Consider the following 20,343-nt stretch of genomic DNA (forward strand, 5'->3'; position numbering starts at 1 on the left):
ATACAAGGGTATTAATTTCTTTACAATGGTGCTTTGAAAATGTGATCGTATCCAAGACCTACGTTCAATGAGAACGTTCTATGATCAGATGTATTGAACATTTTTCAGGATATCCATAACATCCTAATATTTATATATTTCTTAATTCCATTCTTTTAATTTTAGATTTGTGTGTACTGTTGGGAATTGTTAGATCCTACTGCACTGTTGGAGCTAAGAACACAAGCATTTCGCTACACCCACAATAACATCTGCTAAATATGTCTATGTGACCAATACAATTTGATTTGATAGATCCAATTCCTTTCACATCATAGTGCTTTATACAAACAGACAAAGTCAAGTATAAAGTGTGGACATTATAACTAGTGGACATTAATGTATGCTCAACTGTTGACATGCTGTTTAAATATATATATTTTATTCAGGTTTAAGAAACAAGAGCATCATCACCAGAGCTTTGACCTTTGAAGCCAGGGCTAGAGTGGAAGAATATTTAATAGAGTTGTCATTCACTAAGGGTGCTGAAGTGAGTGTACCACATCTGATATACAGCAAGTGCTCATTAGCGCAACATCATCTTGTATAGCTTGCTGATGCACATCATGGGCCAATTGCAACCATCAAAAACTGACAAATTATTGCCAGCTGATCTCTCGTTAAAACATCAATATGTGCTAAAATCACCCGCACAGCTGATCTCAATTGCAACCAACATTGGCCAGCGATTTACCGCTCCCTAACGTTGATTTTTTTTTTTTTAATCTTGATTGCAGACAATATTTTCGCCCTCTGGTTGGTATTATCATCGGAAAAATGTAGTCCTATTTTATGAGCAGACTAAGGCCGATGTATCTATTTGACAATCATTTCATACAACTGAATTAAAGTATTTCCTTGTTAAACACGGCAAATCTACTGTGGGAATTTACCCGACATGCTGCATGAATGGAAAAATAATGTTGATGGTGTAGCCTACTCTTATTATTTTGTTGTTTCCAACTGATGTAATCCATTGAAAACTACCATCTTTAAAATAAAATTGTCTGATATGGTAATTTCATATCAAAGTCGGGGGTAAAATATATATCAGACAAAAAATTGAAAATGTACCTGTTTGCTCTAATTGTATAACTATAGTACCTCATCTATTTTCCTTTCTTTTTTGGTATGTGCTCTGTGAAGTAGGCAACGGGAGTTTTGTAACTTTTTTCACCTTGGCCTAGTGCTAATGTGCTAGCTGACTGACATCTGGAATCAATCTATTTTTTATTTTCCATGCTATATTTATTGGATTTTTCCTGACTCTTATCATCGCATGGGCCCCAGCCATCAATCAGTAAGTCTCTGCTCTTTTGATCTGCGGTTTTAGTTGTGTTGTGTTAGTTGTGTTCTAACTAGTCTCCGGTAGTTGAGCTCTAGCTTACTGAACATACCTGTGCTGGTTAGCTAGGCTGGCTAGGCTAATAGCTAACATAATTGGCTAAATAGCTAATGTTAGCTGGCTAGATATCTTGCTGGCTAAGATAACTGCATATACCTAACATTCTTTGATATGGTTAGATGGCATTATGTATTTCCAAAACTTTGGTTTACTTTAATGTAGCTGTAAGCTGGGTGTTGATAGCAACTGACTGATTCATTCAGTGCTAACGTAATGCTAGCAGGCTGGTAGGGCTAATGTTAGCTGGCTAGTTCGCTAGCAAGTTGATTTGTATCAATAAATTCATAAAGTATTTGCTTTTAAGTTTGGTGAAAATGTTATTGAAACCAGTAGTCATGAGTGCAAACGAATTGATTTCATTTTAAGTTTTACATTTGAAGTTATTTCTGTTTGAGTTATAGGGATTAGGCTGTCTTGCCGGGTCCTCCATATTACATCACACCCCGGAAAAACATTTTCCAACATGGCATTGGTATGCTTCATAATTCTGATTGGTTTTACATAATACCTCGAAAAATGTAAACGTGAGGTATAACTTTATATTGAGGCTTTTGATGTGGATATTAATGCAAATCCATATGTTACATGTGGTTACATTAATGCTGCCTACCCTTTAAGTTCTGCTGGTTCGTTGCAAGTGAGACCATAGATCTATTTTTCAGTTAGCATTCAACGTTTCAGCAGCTAGCTTTATGGAACTGAAGTGTACTGCATTAGCAATTAAATATACATTGCAGTCCATATGTACATCTCATGATCAGAAAATAAGATTTGCAAAGTGTGTTAGTTTTGTAACAGGAGGACTTGGACTCACTGTCATCCTGTGTCATCAGTCATAATCTTAAATGTAATATTCCAAAAATAATTACATTATTCTGGAAATTATTAGCGCATGTCTGTGCTTACTGCTTTGTTACATAATGAACTTGATAACAACACCCCCCTCCCCCCCATGTACTTTGATCCTCACCAAGGCATGTAAGGATACAGAAAACAAACAATATTTAGATGTGGTATTCAGTGAAAACAAGAGCAGCGTGTATTCATCAATAACCAACAAGTCTCATCAATATCTGCAGGGATGTCACCAACCATGTCTATTACCCTTGTCCATGTACCCCAGCACCTAATCATCAGTATCTATTGACCACAATGGCAACAACTACGATAGAAAACATCAATCTATCATGGGATGTTGAGCAATACTATCCTGTCTGTTCTCCTGTGCACTCATGTCACACATTCATTGTTGAAATAAGCCCCTGATCTATCTATGTGTGTGTGTTTGTATGTGTGCGTGTGAACACCTGCTGTAACTGTAGTTAACCCTTTGGGGAAAGCGCTTGCACAGGACTACGCCCCTCTTTTCAGTCATTGGTGTTTCTTTGTGTTTGACTTCAATCTCATTAAAAACAAACCCATCCTTCATCACCCCTTAAGGAACACCTTCATCTGTATCCCTTACCATTTCCATCTGAAAGCTGCTTTGATATACAGTATCTTTCAGTGTTTTTCAAATTCCCCAACTGAAAAAAAAGCACATACTTCCTCTGGAGTTGCCTGCGTTCCTGAAAGTGTTGAAATCAAAGAAGCTATTCATCCCCTCCGCTCTGGCAGCAGGTATTTTTAGAAAGTGCATTATCGGGACAGCATGAATCATTTATCATTCTGATACACATGTATCTTCGATTTCTGTGCCATCTGCATGCAAAAATCAGCAGTGTGTGTAGAACAATCTCTCACACACCAATTGTGCTCTTTAGTGCTTTCAAAAGATTGTGGATAAAACTGTGCAGTCAGATACACCCTTTGAGCGTACAGGAAGCAGTTGGTGAAGAAAGAGATGTCTTTTGTTCATTGCCATTATTCCATTGAGAACAGTCATCCAGAACCTAAAGCATAAGACATACAGTAGACACTGAGGCAGTGGCGATGAGCATCAATACATACATACATACATACATACATACATACATACATACATACATACATACACATACATACATACATACATACATGCATGCATGCATGCATACATACATACATACATACATACATACATACATACATACATACATACATACATACATACATACATACATACATACATACATACATACATACATACATACATACATACATACATACATACATACATACATACATACATACATACATACAGTTGCGGCCAAATATATTGGCACCCGTGGACCTTACTTAAACAATTCTAAAATAAGTTGTTGGATTTTCAACACTACAGAACCAATTTTATTTTTGTAAACTAAAAAAAAAGACAAATGGCATGGACAAAATGATTGGCACCCTGGAGCTAGTACTTGGTTGCAAAGCCTTTGATCAAGAAAGCTGCAGACAAACACTTCTTGTAGCCATCATTGAGTTTGCTGCAACTTTCTCCTGGCAATTTTGCCCAATTTTCAGAAGCAAACTGCTGTAGTTCTTACATTTTTGAGTGGTGGCCTCCACCAATTGCTGTTTTCAGATCTCACCATAGGTTTTCAATGTGACTTAGATTTGGACCCTTCGCTGGCTACTCCAGAACAGTCCAGCATCTCTTCTTGAACCATTCCTGGGTGATTTTTGATGTGTGTTTGGGGTCATTGTCCTGCTGGAAGATCCACAACCTTCAATGGGGACCCAGTTTGGACACTGGGTTGAACATTGGACTCCAAATCACCTGATCATCTGAAGATTTATTGATACCTTGAGCATAACTAGGACTCCAGTATTAGAGGCAGCAAAGGAACCCCACAGCATTATCAAACTTCCCCCATATTTGATTGTAGGGGAGGGTCTTTCATTGAATTCTTCATTTTGTCATCAGTAAATACAGCGCTCATCTGTTTTGCTAAAGAGCTCAAATTTAGTTTCATTGGTCCACAGAACATTTCCCCCAGGATTTAGGCTTGTTTAGGTAGTTATTTTGAGAAGTTCAACAGGCTTTTTTGTGTCTCCTTCAGCAGTGGTGTCTTCCTATGTTTACCAATGACTAAATGAAGCATTTAAAGAAAAGAACACCCTCCTTACAATCAAACGTGGGGCACATTTGATAATGCTGTGGGTTACTTTGCTGCCTCTGGGGACCGTGAATGTGTGCAAGACATTATGAAATCAACAGATTATCAAGGTGTTTTGGAGTACAAAGTTCAACCCAGTGTCCAAAAACTTTGCAAGTAGAAAGTTGCAGCAAGCCCATTTATGGCTACAAGAAGCATTTGTTGGCAGCTATCTTGGCCAAAGGGTGTGCAACGAAGTAGTAGCTCAAGGGTGCCAATAAATGTCAATTTAAATTGTAATTTAAGTAACTTATGTTCTGCAATGTATAAAACCCAATAACAAGGTGTGGAGAAACCAAAAGCTTATTTGAGAAGAAATAGGGAATTATTAAAGTAAATTGCAAGGGTGCCAATACATATATACATACAGTTAGCTAAACAGTCATGGTTTTATGCTTGTGTTTTTTTGCTGTCTCTGTGATGCCTAAGTGTTTTAACTGGATCCCTCTCAGACACGGTACTTCCTCAGTAGATCTGCCTGCCACATGTACTTCCTCTCCGGGAAGCGCTCGGGGATCTTGATCTTGCGGAAGTCCTGGATGCACTTCTCCAGCTCCTCCTCAATGGTCATCTTCTCCTTGGCCGGCCTCTTCTTGCAGGTGCTGGTATCTCTAGAGCTGGCAGTGAGTGTTCGGAGGAGATCACTCTTCCTGCGCTGCTCTGACTGCTGCAGCATCTGCACCGGGCCCTTCTTCAGCGGCCGGTCCAGGGTCTGGACCTTGACGTGGGACTGCTGGCTGACCGGCCCACAGATAACGGTGCCGTGGGGTGAGCTAGCCTCTGACTGGCTCTCGGAGCTTGAGGTGGAGAGCTCGTTGAAGGAGGTTCCGCTCTCGCCCTCTCCCTTGTGGTTCTTGCAGCAGCAGTCGCAGGGCGGAGAAGACCAACGAGAGGTGCCACCTGGAACACAGAGGGAATAGACGGTCAGACAGGGTCTAACAACACAATAACACGGTCAGTTTGGCAATGAAAATATTCATTATTCCTTTTAAAACTAAATTGAGTCAACTAAAAGATGGCATTTCTCCATGTTTAAACAAATACACACCACAAAACAAGTAAAGTACTCTCTGACACAAAAGAGTGAAGTTGCAGTCACAATAGATGGGTTGGAAGGTCTATGAACTGTGTTGCTTGAATCCTCTGATGTGTTTGAACCAGACAGCACATTCACCAGCCCCAGACTGGACAGTGCTTTGTAAACTTCCTTTGACATTTGGCTATTGTTAACATGCAACTTTGTGTGTGCTTAAACTGTAAAATGTTTCTTTCTTCTCAAGGAAAATTATGTTATGTAACAAATTGCTATGCATAAGCTGGTTGCAGTAGAACAGCATTCTCAGCTGTAGCGTTTAGGGCCAAGGACAAGAATGCATTGAGAAATCACATCTCATAGAGCTGTAAACGTAGGCTTATTTATTTTTCATGGTTACTTGTTAAATCATTTAATAAAGAGGGATCTATTGCCTATGAATTTATTTCCCATTTAGCAAGAAGGCATTGCCTCTTGAAACACGTTTGCTTTGCACACATTTTCTTTTCATGAAGTTCAATGCTACAGTTTCCTTTTATGTAAAGCACAACATTTTACATCAATAAATAGTATGTACTTACAAATATCCAATTTAGATTGTTTGTTTTAATCTATAACTCTACAGTGGGCTAAATTGATTTACTTATTAGCATTGCAAAAATCTATTTATCCTCCCTATATGTATTCTCTCTATACCCTTGAATTTAGACAAGACCCACCATCAATCATGCAAAGTAGGGTACAAATCTACAGTATATAGTAAATATAGTCATATAAATATAATATTATTTGCATTAACAGTCAGATTTCAGTGGAGCTCTGATGTCGTTTTCCAACACTCAGTGTCATCTTTGCTGCACACAGTGCGGCACACAGTCAAGTACTACCGCTGTGAAATCAGCCTGCCATCAAAGATTGTGACATAAATGGAGCAAACTCACTCAGAGCCACTCCACCAGCTACCCAGGAAATCTGTGGCTGCCTCCCAATAGTGCACTCTAAAGGGAATACGGTGTCATTTGGGACGCAGCCTCTAATTACCACTACCGTCCCAATACAACTTTCCCTACTCAGTGGAGGACTGTGAATACTGGGCCGACAACTGACATGGGGGACGGGGTCCATCTTCTGTGTTTATGTACCAGGGAAGGAAACAGAATTCATTTGTGTCACTCGGCATGAAAAGGGACCTTTGATTGATGAGCTGCTGCCTCATAAAATAATTGCTGTTCTGAAAATTGGGCCCTGACTCTACAGAACGGCTAAATCTGTCACTAGGCAATTTTTTTGTCCAAATAAAATGAACAGGATACTCCAAAGCAGTGTTGATGGTGCGTATTAGACTTGGTTGTGGGGACAGTAGTTTGGATCTGTACTGCTATTATTTCCCTCCTATCTGTCAGGTAAATACCCTGACGTTGACAGATAGCTTCTACACCTTATACTTAAGACACATCGCATGGTTCTACATACTCCACGTTCACATCTGTAAATATCACACGTATGTCTATGATGAGTGTTTACAATGGTAATGAGTGACAACCTGAGAAATATTACAGTCTTTTGTGTGATAATGATCTATACTTAATCTACACTTAAAGACAAAGACAGAATCATAACATTCCCAGATGTTTCCGCTCGTTACACCATTCACGTCCAGTCCCAGGAGTTTAGTAGAAAGCATATTAGTGACTCGGACTCTGACTGCTCTATTCAATTGAGAAACCACTGGAACTGATCATTTATTTATTTGCAATAGCTTGCCCTGAGGGCTACAATAGGATGTAGTGTGGAGTTATTATTATATCTGACAACACAACCTGCAATCCATTATCCACAGCTAATTGTGGGGGAAATCATTTGAACTTCACATCCATTTCTGTACATAGCATATTTTCCCATTCTCCCTGTTAATCTGTCACTGTTTAATAGCTCTACAGTCAACAGGGGTGTCCTCGACACACTGATGTACTGTATAAACTTACCAACATGATTTAGTAGGCAACGCGTGATACTGTGCTGTAGTCAGATCCACAGTGGACACATCAGTCATGAACCGGGACTTCAATCTGCACAAATACATAGCAGGAGAGGACCTGTAGATTGGCTGTGCCTAGCCTATACTGTATGCCCTGGGGGTGGGTGGAAGGCTTGTGGGCCAGAGTCTCTCTCTGTGTCAATACCCCCCCCCCCCTCCATAATTCTATGTTCAGACCCATGCTGGGTCCAGAGCTGTGGGACTGTGGGGATGGAGGCTGTGGTAGGAACTGGTTTATGTGATCTCCTATGTTGTCACTGGCACTTGCTCTGAGGCTGTGTTTGTCCTTCCCCAGTCCACACGTTCCCTTCCTCTCCTCCCCGCTAAAATCCCTAAGCCCGGAGCCATTAATCTCAGTTCTCAGAGGGGACCTCCACAGCCTCAGTTATCAGAACCCACAAAAGGGAGCTGCCTCCCCTCTTCAGACAGCCACCCTCCTCTTCCCCCACCGTCACACAGCTCTCCTCCTTGCTTGGCACTAAGTGTCTTGATCAATCCAATCCACCACCACCTCGCCTACCCGTGCTGCTCTGCACGCCACACATCTGCCTCCCCTCTGTCTCCCCATCCGCCCATCCATCTTCAGGCCGCTTTCCAACCGTATCAACACATCAGCGATTCGGTGGAGGTGTGTGAACGATTGCCCTCTGATTGATTTCTGTCATAAAGCTCTGTGACGTGTAGAGGGTATTCAGGGAAGCAAATAACCCCTCTTTGTCATTTGTTAAGGTTTGGCAAAGCAACTGACATGCATATTTTTAATAGGCTATGACAATGAATTTAATGCTGGAAACAGTGGGTGAGGCTGGATTTGCCAAGTACAGGCAGTACAAGCTACTAAGCCTCAAGGTGTTTACTTTAATCATAGAGTACAATGGGTATATATTGTAGAACACAAGACAAATACCTTTAAAAGTTTAAACAGTACCAGTACGCAATACTCATCTACAATTTGAGAGAGATGTTAGAATGAACATTTCTGCTGACAAATTAATATTCAAATGGTATATTTTCAAGAAAAGATTGGGGGTGTGAGGGACAATTGCATAATTGGCATAACTGAAATGGAGGATGAGGCATCCTATATTATATTCCTTTCAGTCTGCAACCTAATTCAAATAAAATAAAATTGTATCAATCACATGCTTCGTAAACAACAGGTGTAGACTAACAGGCTGACTACACCGCTTGCATCGTGTGCGCGAGCATTGCAAAATAAATTTAGACATACATGTTATTCAATTATTGCACCCACACTGCTCGCGCACGCCAACGAGCGTCTGTGTTGTCAAGGACTAAAATAGAAGCAGCAGCGTATGTGATGAGTCAAAAAAATGGTGCAAAAAGGGTCAATGCAAATAGTCCGGATAGCCATTTGGCTAAATATATAGCTAACTGTTTAGCAGACGTATGGCTTGTGGGTAGAAGCTGTTCAGGGTCCTGTTGGTTCCAGACTTGCATCGGTACCGCTTGACGTGCGGTAGCAGAGAGAACAGTCTATGACTTGGGTGGCTGGATTTAGGGCCTTCACCTGATATTGCCAGGTATCAGGAATTTGGCCCCAATGAGGTAGGCGCTACCCTCTGCAGCGCCTTGCGGTCTAATGCCAAGCAGTTGCCATACCAAGAGGTGATGCAGCCAGTCAAGATGCTCTCAATGGCACAGCTGTATAACTTTTTGAGGATCTGAGGGCTCATGACAAATCTTTTCAGCTTCCTGAGGGGGAAGAGGCATTGTCGTGCCCTCATGAAGACTGTCTTGGTGTTTGTGGACTATGATAGATCCTTAGTGATGTGGACACTGATAAACTTGAAGGTCTTAACCTGCTCCACTACAGCACCATAGATGTGAATGGGCATGCTCGGCCCATGATCAGATCCTTTGTCTTGCTGACGTTGAGGGAGAGGTTGCTGTCCTAGCACAACACTGCCTGGTCTCTGACCTCCTCCCTATATGCTGTCTCATCATGTTCGGTGGTAAAGCCTACCACCATTGTGTCATCAGCAAACTTAATTAGTCGTGCCATGCAGTCGTGTTTGAGCAGGCAATACAGGAGGGGACTAGGCATGCACCCCTGAGGGGCCCTCGTGTTGAGGGTCAGTGTGGCGGATGTGTTGTTGACTACCCTTACCACCTGGGGGCGGCCCGTCAGGAAGTCCAGTTGCAGAGGGAGGTGTTCAGTCCCAGGGTCCTTAGCTTAGTGATGAGTTTGGAGGGCACTATGGTGTTGAACACTGAGCTGTAGTCAATGAACAACATTTTCACATAGGTGCTCCACTTGTCCAGGTGGGAAAGGGCAGTGTGGAGTGCAATAGAGGTTGCATCATTTGTGGATCTGTTGGGGCGGTATGCGAATTGGAGTGGGTCCAGGGTGTTTGGGATGATGGTGTTGATGTGAGCCATGACCAGCCTTTCAAAGCATTTCATGGCTACAGATGTGAATGCTACGGGGCTATTGTCATTTAGACAGGTTACTTTGGCGTTCTTGGGCACAGGGACTATGGTGGTTTGGTTGAAACATGTAGGTATTACAGACTGGGTCAGGGAGAGGTTGAAAATGTCAGTAAAGACACTTGCACAGCTGAAAACTGTTGTGCTGATTAAAGAAGATTTCCTCTGTCCAGTGTCTGTGTCCTTTTGCCCATCTTAATATTTTATTTTTATTGGCCAGTCTGAAACATGGCTTTTTCTTTGCAACTCTGCCTAGAAGGCCAGCATCTAGGAGTTGCCTCTTCACTGTTGACATTGAGAACTGGTGTTTTGCGGGTACTATTTAAAGAAGCTGGCAGTTGAGGACTTGTGAGGCATCTGTTTCTCAAACTAGACACTCTAATGTACTTGTCCTCTTGCTCTGTTGTGCACCGGGGCCTCTCACTCCTCTTTCTATTCTGGTTAGAGACAGTTTGCGCTGTTCTGTGAAGGGAGTAGTACACAGCGTTGTACGAGATCTTCAGTTTCTTGGCAATTTCTCGCATGAAATAGCCTTCATTTCTCAGAACAAGAATAGACTGACGAGTTTCAGAAGAAAGGTCTTGGTTTCTGGCCATTTTGAGCCTGTAATTGAACCCACAAATGATGATGCTGATCCAGATACTCAACTAGTCTAAAGAAGGCCAGTTTTATTGCTTCTTTAATTAGAACAACAGTTTTCAGCTGTGCTAACATAATTGCAAAAGGGTTTTCTAATGATCAATTAGCCTTTTAAAATTATAAACTTGGATTAGCTAACACAATGTGCCATTGGAACACAGGAGTGATGGTTGCTGATAATGGGCCTCTGTACGCCTATATAGATATTCCGTTTCCAGCTACAATAGTCATTTACAACTACCCTGTAATTCTGATCAATTTGAAGTTATTTTAATGGAAATTATTTTTTACTTTTCTTTCAAATACAAGGAAATGTCTAAGTGATCCCAAACTTTTGAACGGTAGTGTATATTATCCATGTCCTTGTTCAGGATATTACGGCTTTCAGGTCCCATTGATAGGATAGTCTCGAACGGAGCTCGTTCAGTTTTTTCTCCAGTGATTTTACGTTTGCCAATAGAACGGAGGGTAGAGGCATGTACTCACTGACGTAGGTGCCCGCACGTTGGCCTCTCTTACACCGCCTTTATCTTTTCCGTGTCTCTGGGATTAGGGCCTGGCCCAGGGTATGTATGTCCTGCACCTCCGTCAAGGTTAGTGATCGCTGTTCTTTCAGGCATAGGAAACAATGGCGGAAACATTATGCACCAAAAAAAGTTAAGATCAGCGCAAAAGAAAACCCACAAAATCGAAGAATTGGTCAGGAACCCGTAAAACAGCTGCTATCCAATGCAGCACTATTACTTTTTCACTGTGGAACAGTTTAAATGTATGTCTTCGACTGCATGGGGTCTTCAAACTGCAATCCTTTTACATCTCTCCCTGTTCCTCTGTCTTTTATAGCTGTTTGTGCGAGCGTGTGTGTGTGCACACGAGTGTGTGTGTGTGTGTGTGTGTGTGTGTGTGTGTGTGTGTGTGTGTTTGTTTCCCTGTACTCCCTTGTGAAAATGTCTTCTTTCTTTTCATTTAGCAGGGCGTTATACAGTATCTTGGCTCAAAGTGACACTACTTGGTGACAGGTCTCAGCAAGACACTTTTCACATCCCATTTGTGCAGCAGCAGTCTACAGCAGTGTGTGTAGCAGCCCCATATGCAGAACCTCTGCCTGCTGTGCGCTCCTCGCCACTAAGCTCTTAATTAGGTACATCTAGTATTTCCAGGCCATTGAAAAAGGCATTTTAAAATGTAGCTTTCAGACTCCTAACCTCGTTTCCAGTGACCAGGTCTAGATAAATGAACAGGACTAATTAGTGTCTGACATACTACTGAGCTACGAAGTCTTTTAAACACAGCTTTATGTGTTCAGGTCAAACTCCTGGGAGCAGAATCAGATGTGTCTCAGTGTGGTTAGTCTCAGTGTGTTTATCATTTCCTCCCATATGGAGCATCCTTAGTCACTTTATTGGCACTCACTAACTTTAAGTATTGGCATGCTCAGCTCTATAGTTTGTAATCAAGTATTTGGGTGCAGGCTTCAAAAGGGATATACAGTGCATTCCAGAAGGTATTCAGACCCCTTGACTTTTTCAACATTTGGTTCAGTTACAGCCTTATTCTAAAATTGATTAAATATGTTTTTAATTTATGCACAATATCCCATAATGAGAAAGCGAAAACATGTTTTAAGAATTTTTTTGCAAATGTATTAAATAAGTATTCAGATCCTTTGCTATGAGACTCGAAATTGAGCTCAGGTGCATCCTATTTCCATTGATCATCCTTGAGATGTTTCTACAACTTGCTTGGAGTCCAGCTGTGATCAATTAAATTGATTGGACATGATTTGGAAAGGCACACACCTGTCTATATAAGGTCCCACAGTTGACAGCGCACGTCAGAGCAAAAACCAAGCCATGAGGTCGAAAGAGATCCTTGATGAAAACCTACTCCAGAGCGCTCAAGACCTCTGGGGCAAGGTTCACATTCCAACCGGACAACGACCCTAAGCACACAGCCAAGACAATGCATGAGTGGCTTCAGGGACAAGTCTCTGAATGTGCTTGAGTGACCCAGCCAAAGCCCAGACTTGAACTCGATCGAACATCTCTGAAGAGACACAAAAATATCTGTGCAGCGATGCTCCCCATCCAACCTGACAGAGCTTGAGAGGATCTGCAGCGAAAAAATGAGAGAAACTCCTCAAATACAGGTGTGCCGAGCTTGTAGCATCATACCCAAGATGACTCGAGGCTGTAATCGCTGCCAAAGGTGCTTCAACAAAGTTGTCATGTTGTATAAATGATTGGAGACAGGTGCAGGAATACGTAATAGGGGGTTTTAATACTCCACCCAAAATACAACATGCCATGAAAAGGCACGGGGACAAAGCCCAAAACAAACACGTATACAAAAAAACAGGGATGTAACCCAAACAAAAGAGCGAGGTTAAATCTCGAATAAATACACAGGACGAGACCCGTAATAACAATGCACAGGATGAGACCCGTAAACAATGCATGGGACGAGACCCGTAATAACAATTGCACAATACTACACGGGACGAGACCCATAATAACGAGTGCACAATACGCGCAGCATGAAAGCCGAAACAACAAAGCACAGGTACTCACAAGACCAACGGACATGGAAACAAATACCGACAAGACAGTGGTGAACAGAGGGCACATATTTACAATTACTAATCAGGGGGGAATGGGAACCAGGTGTGCGTAATGAGACAGTTCAGTGACGCCTAGAGGCTGGTGACGTAGACCTCCGGAACTGGTGCACGGAATGAGCAGCAGTACCGGGGGAATCCGTGACAAAAGGAATGACTAAAGGGTCTGAATACTTGCGATGTGTGTAAATGTGATATTTCATTTTTTTTTCTATTTTATTATACATTTGCAACAATTTCTAAAAACCTGTTTTTGATGAAGGGAAAAAAAACGTTAATCCATTTTAGAATAAGGCTGTAGCGTAACAAAATATGAAAAAAGTCAAAGGGTCTGAATACTTTCCTTATGCATATATTCTAGACTGGAATATAAAGGCACTCACTAACTATTGCAACAAAAGTACCATATTTATGTATTTTGTATGCTCCATTACTACAATTTACACACATTTACCATATTAGCAGTCTTTTGCAATAGTCTTTTTGAAATTGTCACAAGTATAGTATATCAGCATAGCATACCTGGAGAGGAGCGGCATGTTCCCTATTTGACTGTTCCAATTTCGCTCCAGTAGTGCTTAACAAGCTCAGGGCATGCTCCCCCAGCATGCATTTGTCGACTATTTGTGTGCTGCTATAGCCCCTTTCTTTAGCTATTGTCATGGAGTTCGCTAAATATTTTCATAAAGAAACTGATAAAACACACAGGTGACAAAATCAAGGTGACTAACAAAGATGAGGACCAAGAGCAAGAGAGGGAGTGTGGTGATGTAGTGTCCACAACTAAAGAATCATTGTGGAATCTGCATATCCCAAAAGCATGAATGTGTACTTACTTCGTGCACATGCTAAAAGAAAGGAAAAAGGTGGGTAGATAACTAAGTGTTTCATTGTAGCAAAGTATTTATAAATAAAACCTTTGATCTCTTAAACGTTTCGTTCATTTTCGTTCTATTATCTATACAATGGGCCATAATTGATGTTGTCCCAATAGGCTTGGCAAATTCCCACATTCAAGGAGCTTTCCGTTTTGATAGGGTTATTTTGCCTAAAAACCTGCCTACCAACAGTACCAGTCAAAGGTTTGGACACACCTACTCACTCAAGTGTTTTTCTTTATTTTTACTATATTCTACATTGTAGAATAATAGTGAAGACATCACAACTATGAAATAACACATATGAAATCATGTAGTAACAAAAAAGTATTAAACAAATCGAAATATATTTTATATTTGAGATTCTTCAAAGTAGCTACCCTTTGCCTTGATGGCAGCTTTGCACACTCTTGGCATTCTCTCAACCAGCTTCGTCTGGAATGCTTTTCCAACAGTCTTGAAGGAGTTCCCACATGCTGAGCACTTGTTGGCTGTATATCCTTCACTCTGCGGTCCAACTCATCCCAAATCATATCAATTGGGTTGAGGTTGGGTGATTGTGGAGGCCAGGTCATCTGATGCAGCACTCCATCACTATCCTTCTTTGTCAAATAGCCCTTACACACCCTGGAGGTGTGTTGGGTCATTGTCCTGTTGAAAAACAAATGATACTCCCACTAAGCGCAAACCAGGTGGGATGGCGTATCGCTTCAGAATGCTGGTTAGGTGTGCCTTGAACTCTAAATAAATCACTGACAGTGTCACCAGCAAAGGACCCCCACACCATCACACCTCCTCCATGCTTCACAGTGGAAACCACACATGCAGAGATCATCCGTTCACCTACTCTGCATTTCACAAAGACACCAAAAATCTTACATTTGGACTCATCAGACCAAAGGACAGATTTCCACCGGTCTAATGTCCATTACTCGTGTTTTTTGGAACAAGAAAGTCTCTTCTTCTTATTGGTGTCCTTTAGTAGCGGTTTCTTTGCAGCAATTCGACCATGAAGGCCTGATTCACGCAGTCTCCTCTGAGCAGTTGATGTTGAGATGTGTCTGTTACTTGAACTCTGTGAAGCATTTATTTGGGCTGCAATTTCTGAGGCTGGTAACTCTAATGAACGTATCCTCTGCAGCATAGGTAACTCTGGGTCTTTCTTTCTAAATCAAATCACATTTTATTTGTCACATACACATGGTTAGCAGATGTTAAAGTGAGTGTAGCGAATTGCTTGTGCTTCTAGTTCCAACCATGTAGTAATATCTAACAAGTAATCTAACCTAACAATTCCACAACAACTACCTTATACACACAAGTGTAAAGGAATGAATAAGAATATGTACATAAAAATATATGAATGAGCGATGGCCGAACAGCATAGGCAAGATGCAGTAGATGCTATAGAGTACAGCATAAACATATGAGATGAGTAATGTAGTATATGTAAACATTATATAAAGTGGCATTGTTTAAAGTGGCTAGTGATACATTTATTACATCCAGTTTTCATTATTAAAGTGGCTAGAGATGAGTCAGTATGTTGGCAGCAGCCACTCAATGTTAGTGATGGCTGTTTAACAGTCTGTTGGCCTTGAGATAGAAGCTGTTTTTCAGTCTCTCGGTCCCCGCTTTGATGCACCTGTACTGACCTCGCCTTCTGGATGATAGCGTGGTGAAAAGGCAGTGGCTCGTGTGGTTAATGTCCTTGATGATCTTTTTGGCCTTCCTGTGACATCGGGTGGTGTAGGTGTCCTGGAGGGCAGGTAGTTTTCCCCCGGTGATGCGTTGTGCAGACCTCACTACCCTCTGGAGAGCCTTACGGTTGTGGGCGGAGCAGTTGCCGTACCAGGCGGTGATACAGCCTGACAGAATGCTCTCGATTGTGCATCTGTAAAAGTTTGTGAGTGTTTTTGGTGACAAGCCACATTTCTTCAGCCTCCTGAGGTTGAAGAGGCGCTGCTGCGCCTTCTTCACCGCGCTGTCTGTGTGGGTGGACCATTTCAGTTTGTCCGTGATGTGTACGCCAAGGAACTTAAAACTTTCCACCTTCTCCACTAATGTCCCGTCGATCTGGATAGGGGGCTGCTCCCTCTGCTGTTTCCTGAAGTCCACGATCCTCTCCTTTGTTTTGTTGACATTGAGTTTGAGGTTATTTTCCTGACACCACACTCCGAGGGCCCTCACCTCCTCCCTGTAGGCCGTCTCATCGTTGTTGGTAATCAAGCCTACCACTGTAGTGTCGTCTGCAAACTTGATGATTGAGTTGGAGGCGTGGATGGCCACGCAGTCATGGGTGAACAGGGAGTACAGGAGAGGGCTGAGAACACACCCTTGTGAGGCCCCAGTGTTGAGGATCAGCGGGGTGGAGATGTTGTTACCTATCCTCACCACCTGGGGGCGGCCCGTCAGGAAGTCCAGGACCCAGTTGCACAGGGCGGGGTTGAGACCCAGGGTCTCGAGCTTAATGACGAGGTTGGAGGGTACTATGGTGTTAAATGCTGAGCTGTAGTCGATGAACAGCATTCTTACATAGGTATTCCTCTTGTCCAGATGGGTTAGGGCAGTGTGCAGTGTGATTGCGATTGTGTCGTCTGTGGACCTATTGGGGTGGTAAGCAAATTGGAGTGGGTCTAGGGTGTCAGGTAGGGTGGAGGTGATATGGTCCTTGACTTGTCTCTCAAAGCACTTCATGATGACTGAAGTGAGTGCTACGGAAGTGAGGTCTTTCTTGGGAACAGGAACAATGGTGGCCCTCTTGAAGCATGTGGGAACAGCAGACTGGGATAAGGATTGATTGAATATGTCCGTAAACACACCAGCCAGCTGGTCTGCGCATGCTCTCAGGACGCGGCTGTAGCAGTCCTCATGAGAGCAAGTTTCATCATAGCGCTTGATGTTTTTTGCGACTGCACTTGAAGAAACTTTAAAAGTTCTTGAAATGTTCCTAATTGACTGACCTTCATATGTCTTAAAGTAATGATGGACTGTCGTTTCTCTTTGCTTAGTTGAGCTGTTCTTGCCATAATATGGACTTTGTCTTTTACCAAATAGGGCTATCTTCTGTATACCACCCCTACCTTGTCACAACACAACTGATTGGCTCAAACGCATTAAGAAGGAAAGACATTCCACAAATTAACAAGGCACACCTGTTAATTGAAATGTATTCCAGGTGACTATCTCATGAAGCTGGTTGAGGGAATGCCAAGAGTATGCAAAGCTGTCATTAAGGCAACGGGTGGCTACTTTGAAGAATCTCAAATGAAATATATTTTGATTGGTTTAACACTTTTTTGGTTACTACATGATTCCATGTGTTGTCTTCACCATTATTCGACAATGTAGAAAATAGTTAAAATAAAGAAAAACCCTCGATTGACAAGGTGTGTCCAAACTTTTGACTAGTACTGCACATATATATATATATATATATATATACATAAAAAAAGAAACAACTCTGAATCTCTGCCCAGACTGGCAAAAGTAGCCGAAAAGGGTATTTAGCATCCCCAGTGGCTCTGGCTCCTGACCTATTTAGAGTGTTTATATGCTGTTTAATATGACATGTAGCCTATTTGAAAGGATGTTCACTTCTTCCATTCACCATTTCATGTCTATTCAAATTATTTTCATCCAAATCCATATGGTTTGGTTTCAATACTTACAAACCAATTGGTAGCTCCAGGTAGGCACAAAACTAGATGGGTGTTGGTTAAATTGTGATTTTAATGAATGGAGCGAATCTGGAGCTGCAGTTGTTATTCCTTTTGAGATGATTTTTAGGAGAGCAGTTGGAAAGGAAATGGAGCACTGGGGTGGTGTGCAAGCGATGAGCGGGATTTCCAACCGCTCAACTCCGCTCACGTGCTCTGGTTGTCACAATACCAACATTTTACTAATGATACGATACCCGGCCAAGTATCACAAGAAAGGGGGGGAAATCAGTGACCAAGCGTCCTGTTCGCCGCGTTCCCCAGACACTTGTTCTCGTTTTCTAAACGTTCTGTGCATGTGCTACGCAAAAACCTGTCACTGAAATTCACACTTCTATTCAATACAACACATTGAATTTAACTTCACACTGTTCAGTGTATAATAGAACACTGCATAGCATGGCTTATTTGCTCATATTTGCAAAGGCCTGCCAGTGATTTGACTGGAGGAATAGGAGGAAGGAATATACGTGCATAATGATCTGCATGTCAATGTGGCAGTAAGAGGAAAACACTGCATAAGACCTTCTTTAATCTTCAGTTAACCCAGACACAAACTTCCCCTCCCTCCCTAAACACGATCTCTCTGACTCCCTCTCTCTCATAAGCACACACACTACTCTCTCTCTCCCACAAACACGCATGTACACACACTGCTCCCAAGTTTTAAAACATTAGGCACCAAACAGAATTTAAGGAGCTCCAGAAATAAATCGATTTTTGATATAGTTTAGGCTTGCATTGGGCCTATATGAATCCTATCTTTGAAGCACATCTAGTCAGTAGCAGACCCTTTTCCTTTCTTCCTGTGCCAATCAAATTTTCATACACCTACTGTAGTGTCAAGTTACCAGTTTGTTAGCTAGCTAGGTAGCATGACTGGACAACGTTTGTTTGTTATCCAACCAAATCAAAACAAATCAAACCAGGATTTGTTTTAAAACGGCCCGCAACATGTTTTGTGAAATTTTATAAAATGCGCCTGAATCCTGATAGAAATAAAAAATTAAATACATTAAGTGAGAGGAGTTGGGAGGTTGGAAATCCCGCTCGTGGCACTTCACGTCCTTTCCAACGGCTACACTAAAAACCGCTCCCCACTCACAGGAAAAGGAACTGCTGCTCCAAATTAGCTCCATTCATTAAAATCACCATTTTACCAACACCCATCTATTTTTGTGACTACCTGGACCTACCATTTGGTTTTGAAGTATTGAAACCAAACCATATGATTTTAATTAAAGTATTTTAATAAACAACATGAATAGGTAACTTAAGAAGCGCTCGTCATTTCAAATAGACTACATGCCATATTAAAACGCATATAAACACTAAATAGGTCAGCAGAAGGAACAAAAATGAATGATTTAGGCTATATTATTAGTCTATCATTTCAAGGCTATAGCCTACAAAGAAATACATTGTGAAGCATTTGCGAGTGCGACACACTAGGCTGGAGGGAACATTAAGTTCTCAGCAGTTAAACAAAATTCCGTTGTATTAAATCATTATAGTCTATAAATTGGGCATGTAAGCTGTGACTTCTTTAGATTTTTTTTTAATGAAACAAAAAATGCATTATTAGGCTATAGTGCCCTTGAATTCACTTTTAGAAACACGAGTTTGGCCAGTCTGTGGCTTCATGAGATGATGCTTAGAGAGCAGGTCAGCAGTGGTCAATACCCTCTCCGTGCTTTCAGAGCCACTGGGGATGCTAAACACCGTTCGAGGCCACTCTTGCCAGGCTTGGCAGCGATGCAGAGTTGTTTTCTAATTGTTCTATAGGTAGGCCTAAAGGTTTTTATGCAAAATAACCCTATCAAAATGAAAAGCTCCTTGAAAGAGGTAATATGTCAGGCCTATTGGGCCAAAATCAATGATAGTCTACTGTATAAATAGAACAAAAACTTTTAAGAGATCTGATTTTTTGTTTACAAACACTTTGCTACAATGACACTCTACCCACCTCATTCCTTTCTGTTAGCATGTACACGTAGTACCCCATCATGCATTCTGGATCCATGTCTTTTGAGATTCCACAATGATTATTTAGTTGTGGACAGTACAACACCGCAAATCAAATCAAATCAAATGTATTTATATAGCCCTTCTTACATCAGCTGATATCTCAAAGTGCTGTACAGAAACCCAGCCTAAAACCCCAAACAGCAAGCAACAGCAGTCCCTCTCTTGCTCTTGGTGCTCCTCATCTATGTGTGTCATCAGTTTCTTTCTGAAAATATTTCGCAAACTCCATGACAGTAGCTAAAGCAAGGGGCTATAGCAGCACACACGTAGCCTACAAATGCATGCTGGGCCCGGCATGCCCTGAGCTCGTGAAGTGAGCACTACTGGAGCAGTACTGGAGTGAAATTGGAGAAGGTGAAAAGATCGACGTTCCAGCCTTTGGGAAACTCGCTCTATGCTTCAGTCAAATTTGGCACTCTCTT

At 41.7% G+C, this 20,343-nt stretch overlaps 1 protein-coding gene across 1 annotated transcript in view; it reads right to left on the bottom strand.

Annotated features, from left to right (window-relative positions):
• Positions 1–3,584: 3,584 nt before the first annotated feature.
• Positions 3,585–20,343, bottom strand: part of LOC106567489 (BTB/POZ domain-containing protein KCTD16) — a 71,298-nt gene continuing 54,539 nt past the window's right edge. Inside the window, exon 2 of the mRNA XM_014136779.2 lies at positions 3,585–5,418. Within this exon, the coding sequence (XP_013992254.1) occupies positions 4,967–5,418 (452 nt within the window). The 3' untranslated portion in view covers positions 3,585–4,966. The remainder of the gene's footprint in view (positions 5,419–20,343) is intronic.

Source organism: Salmo salar, chromosome ssa13 (genome assembly GCF_905237065.1).
Source record: "Salmo salar chromosome ssa13, Ssal_v3.1, whole genome shotgun sequence".
Taxonomy (NCBI): Eukaryota; Metazoa; Chordata; class Actinopteri; order Salmoniformes; family Salmonidae; genus Salmo; species Salmo salar.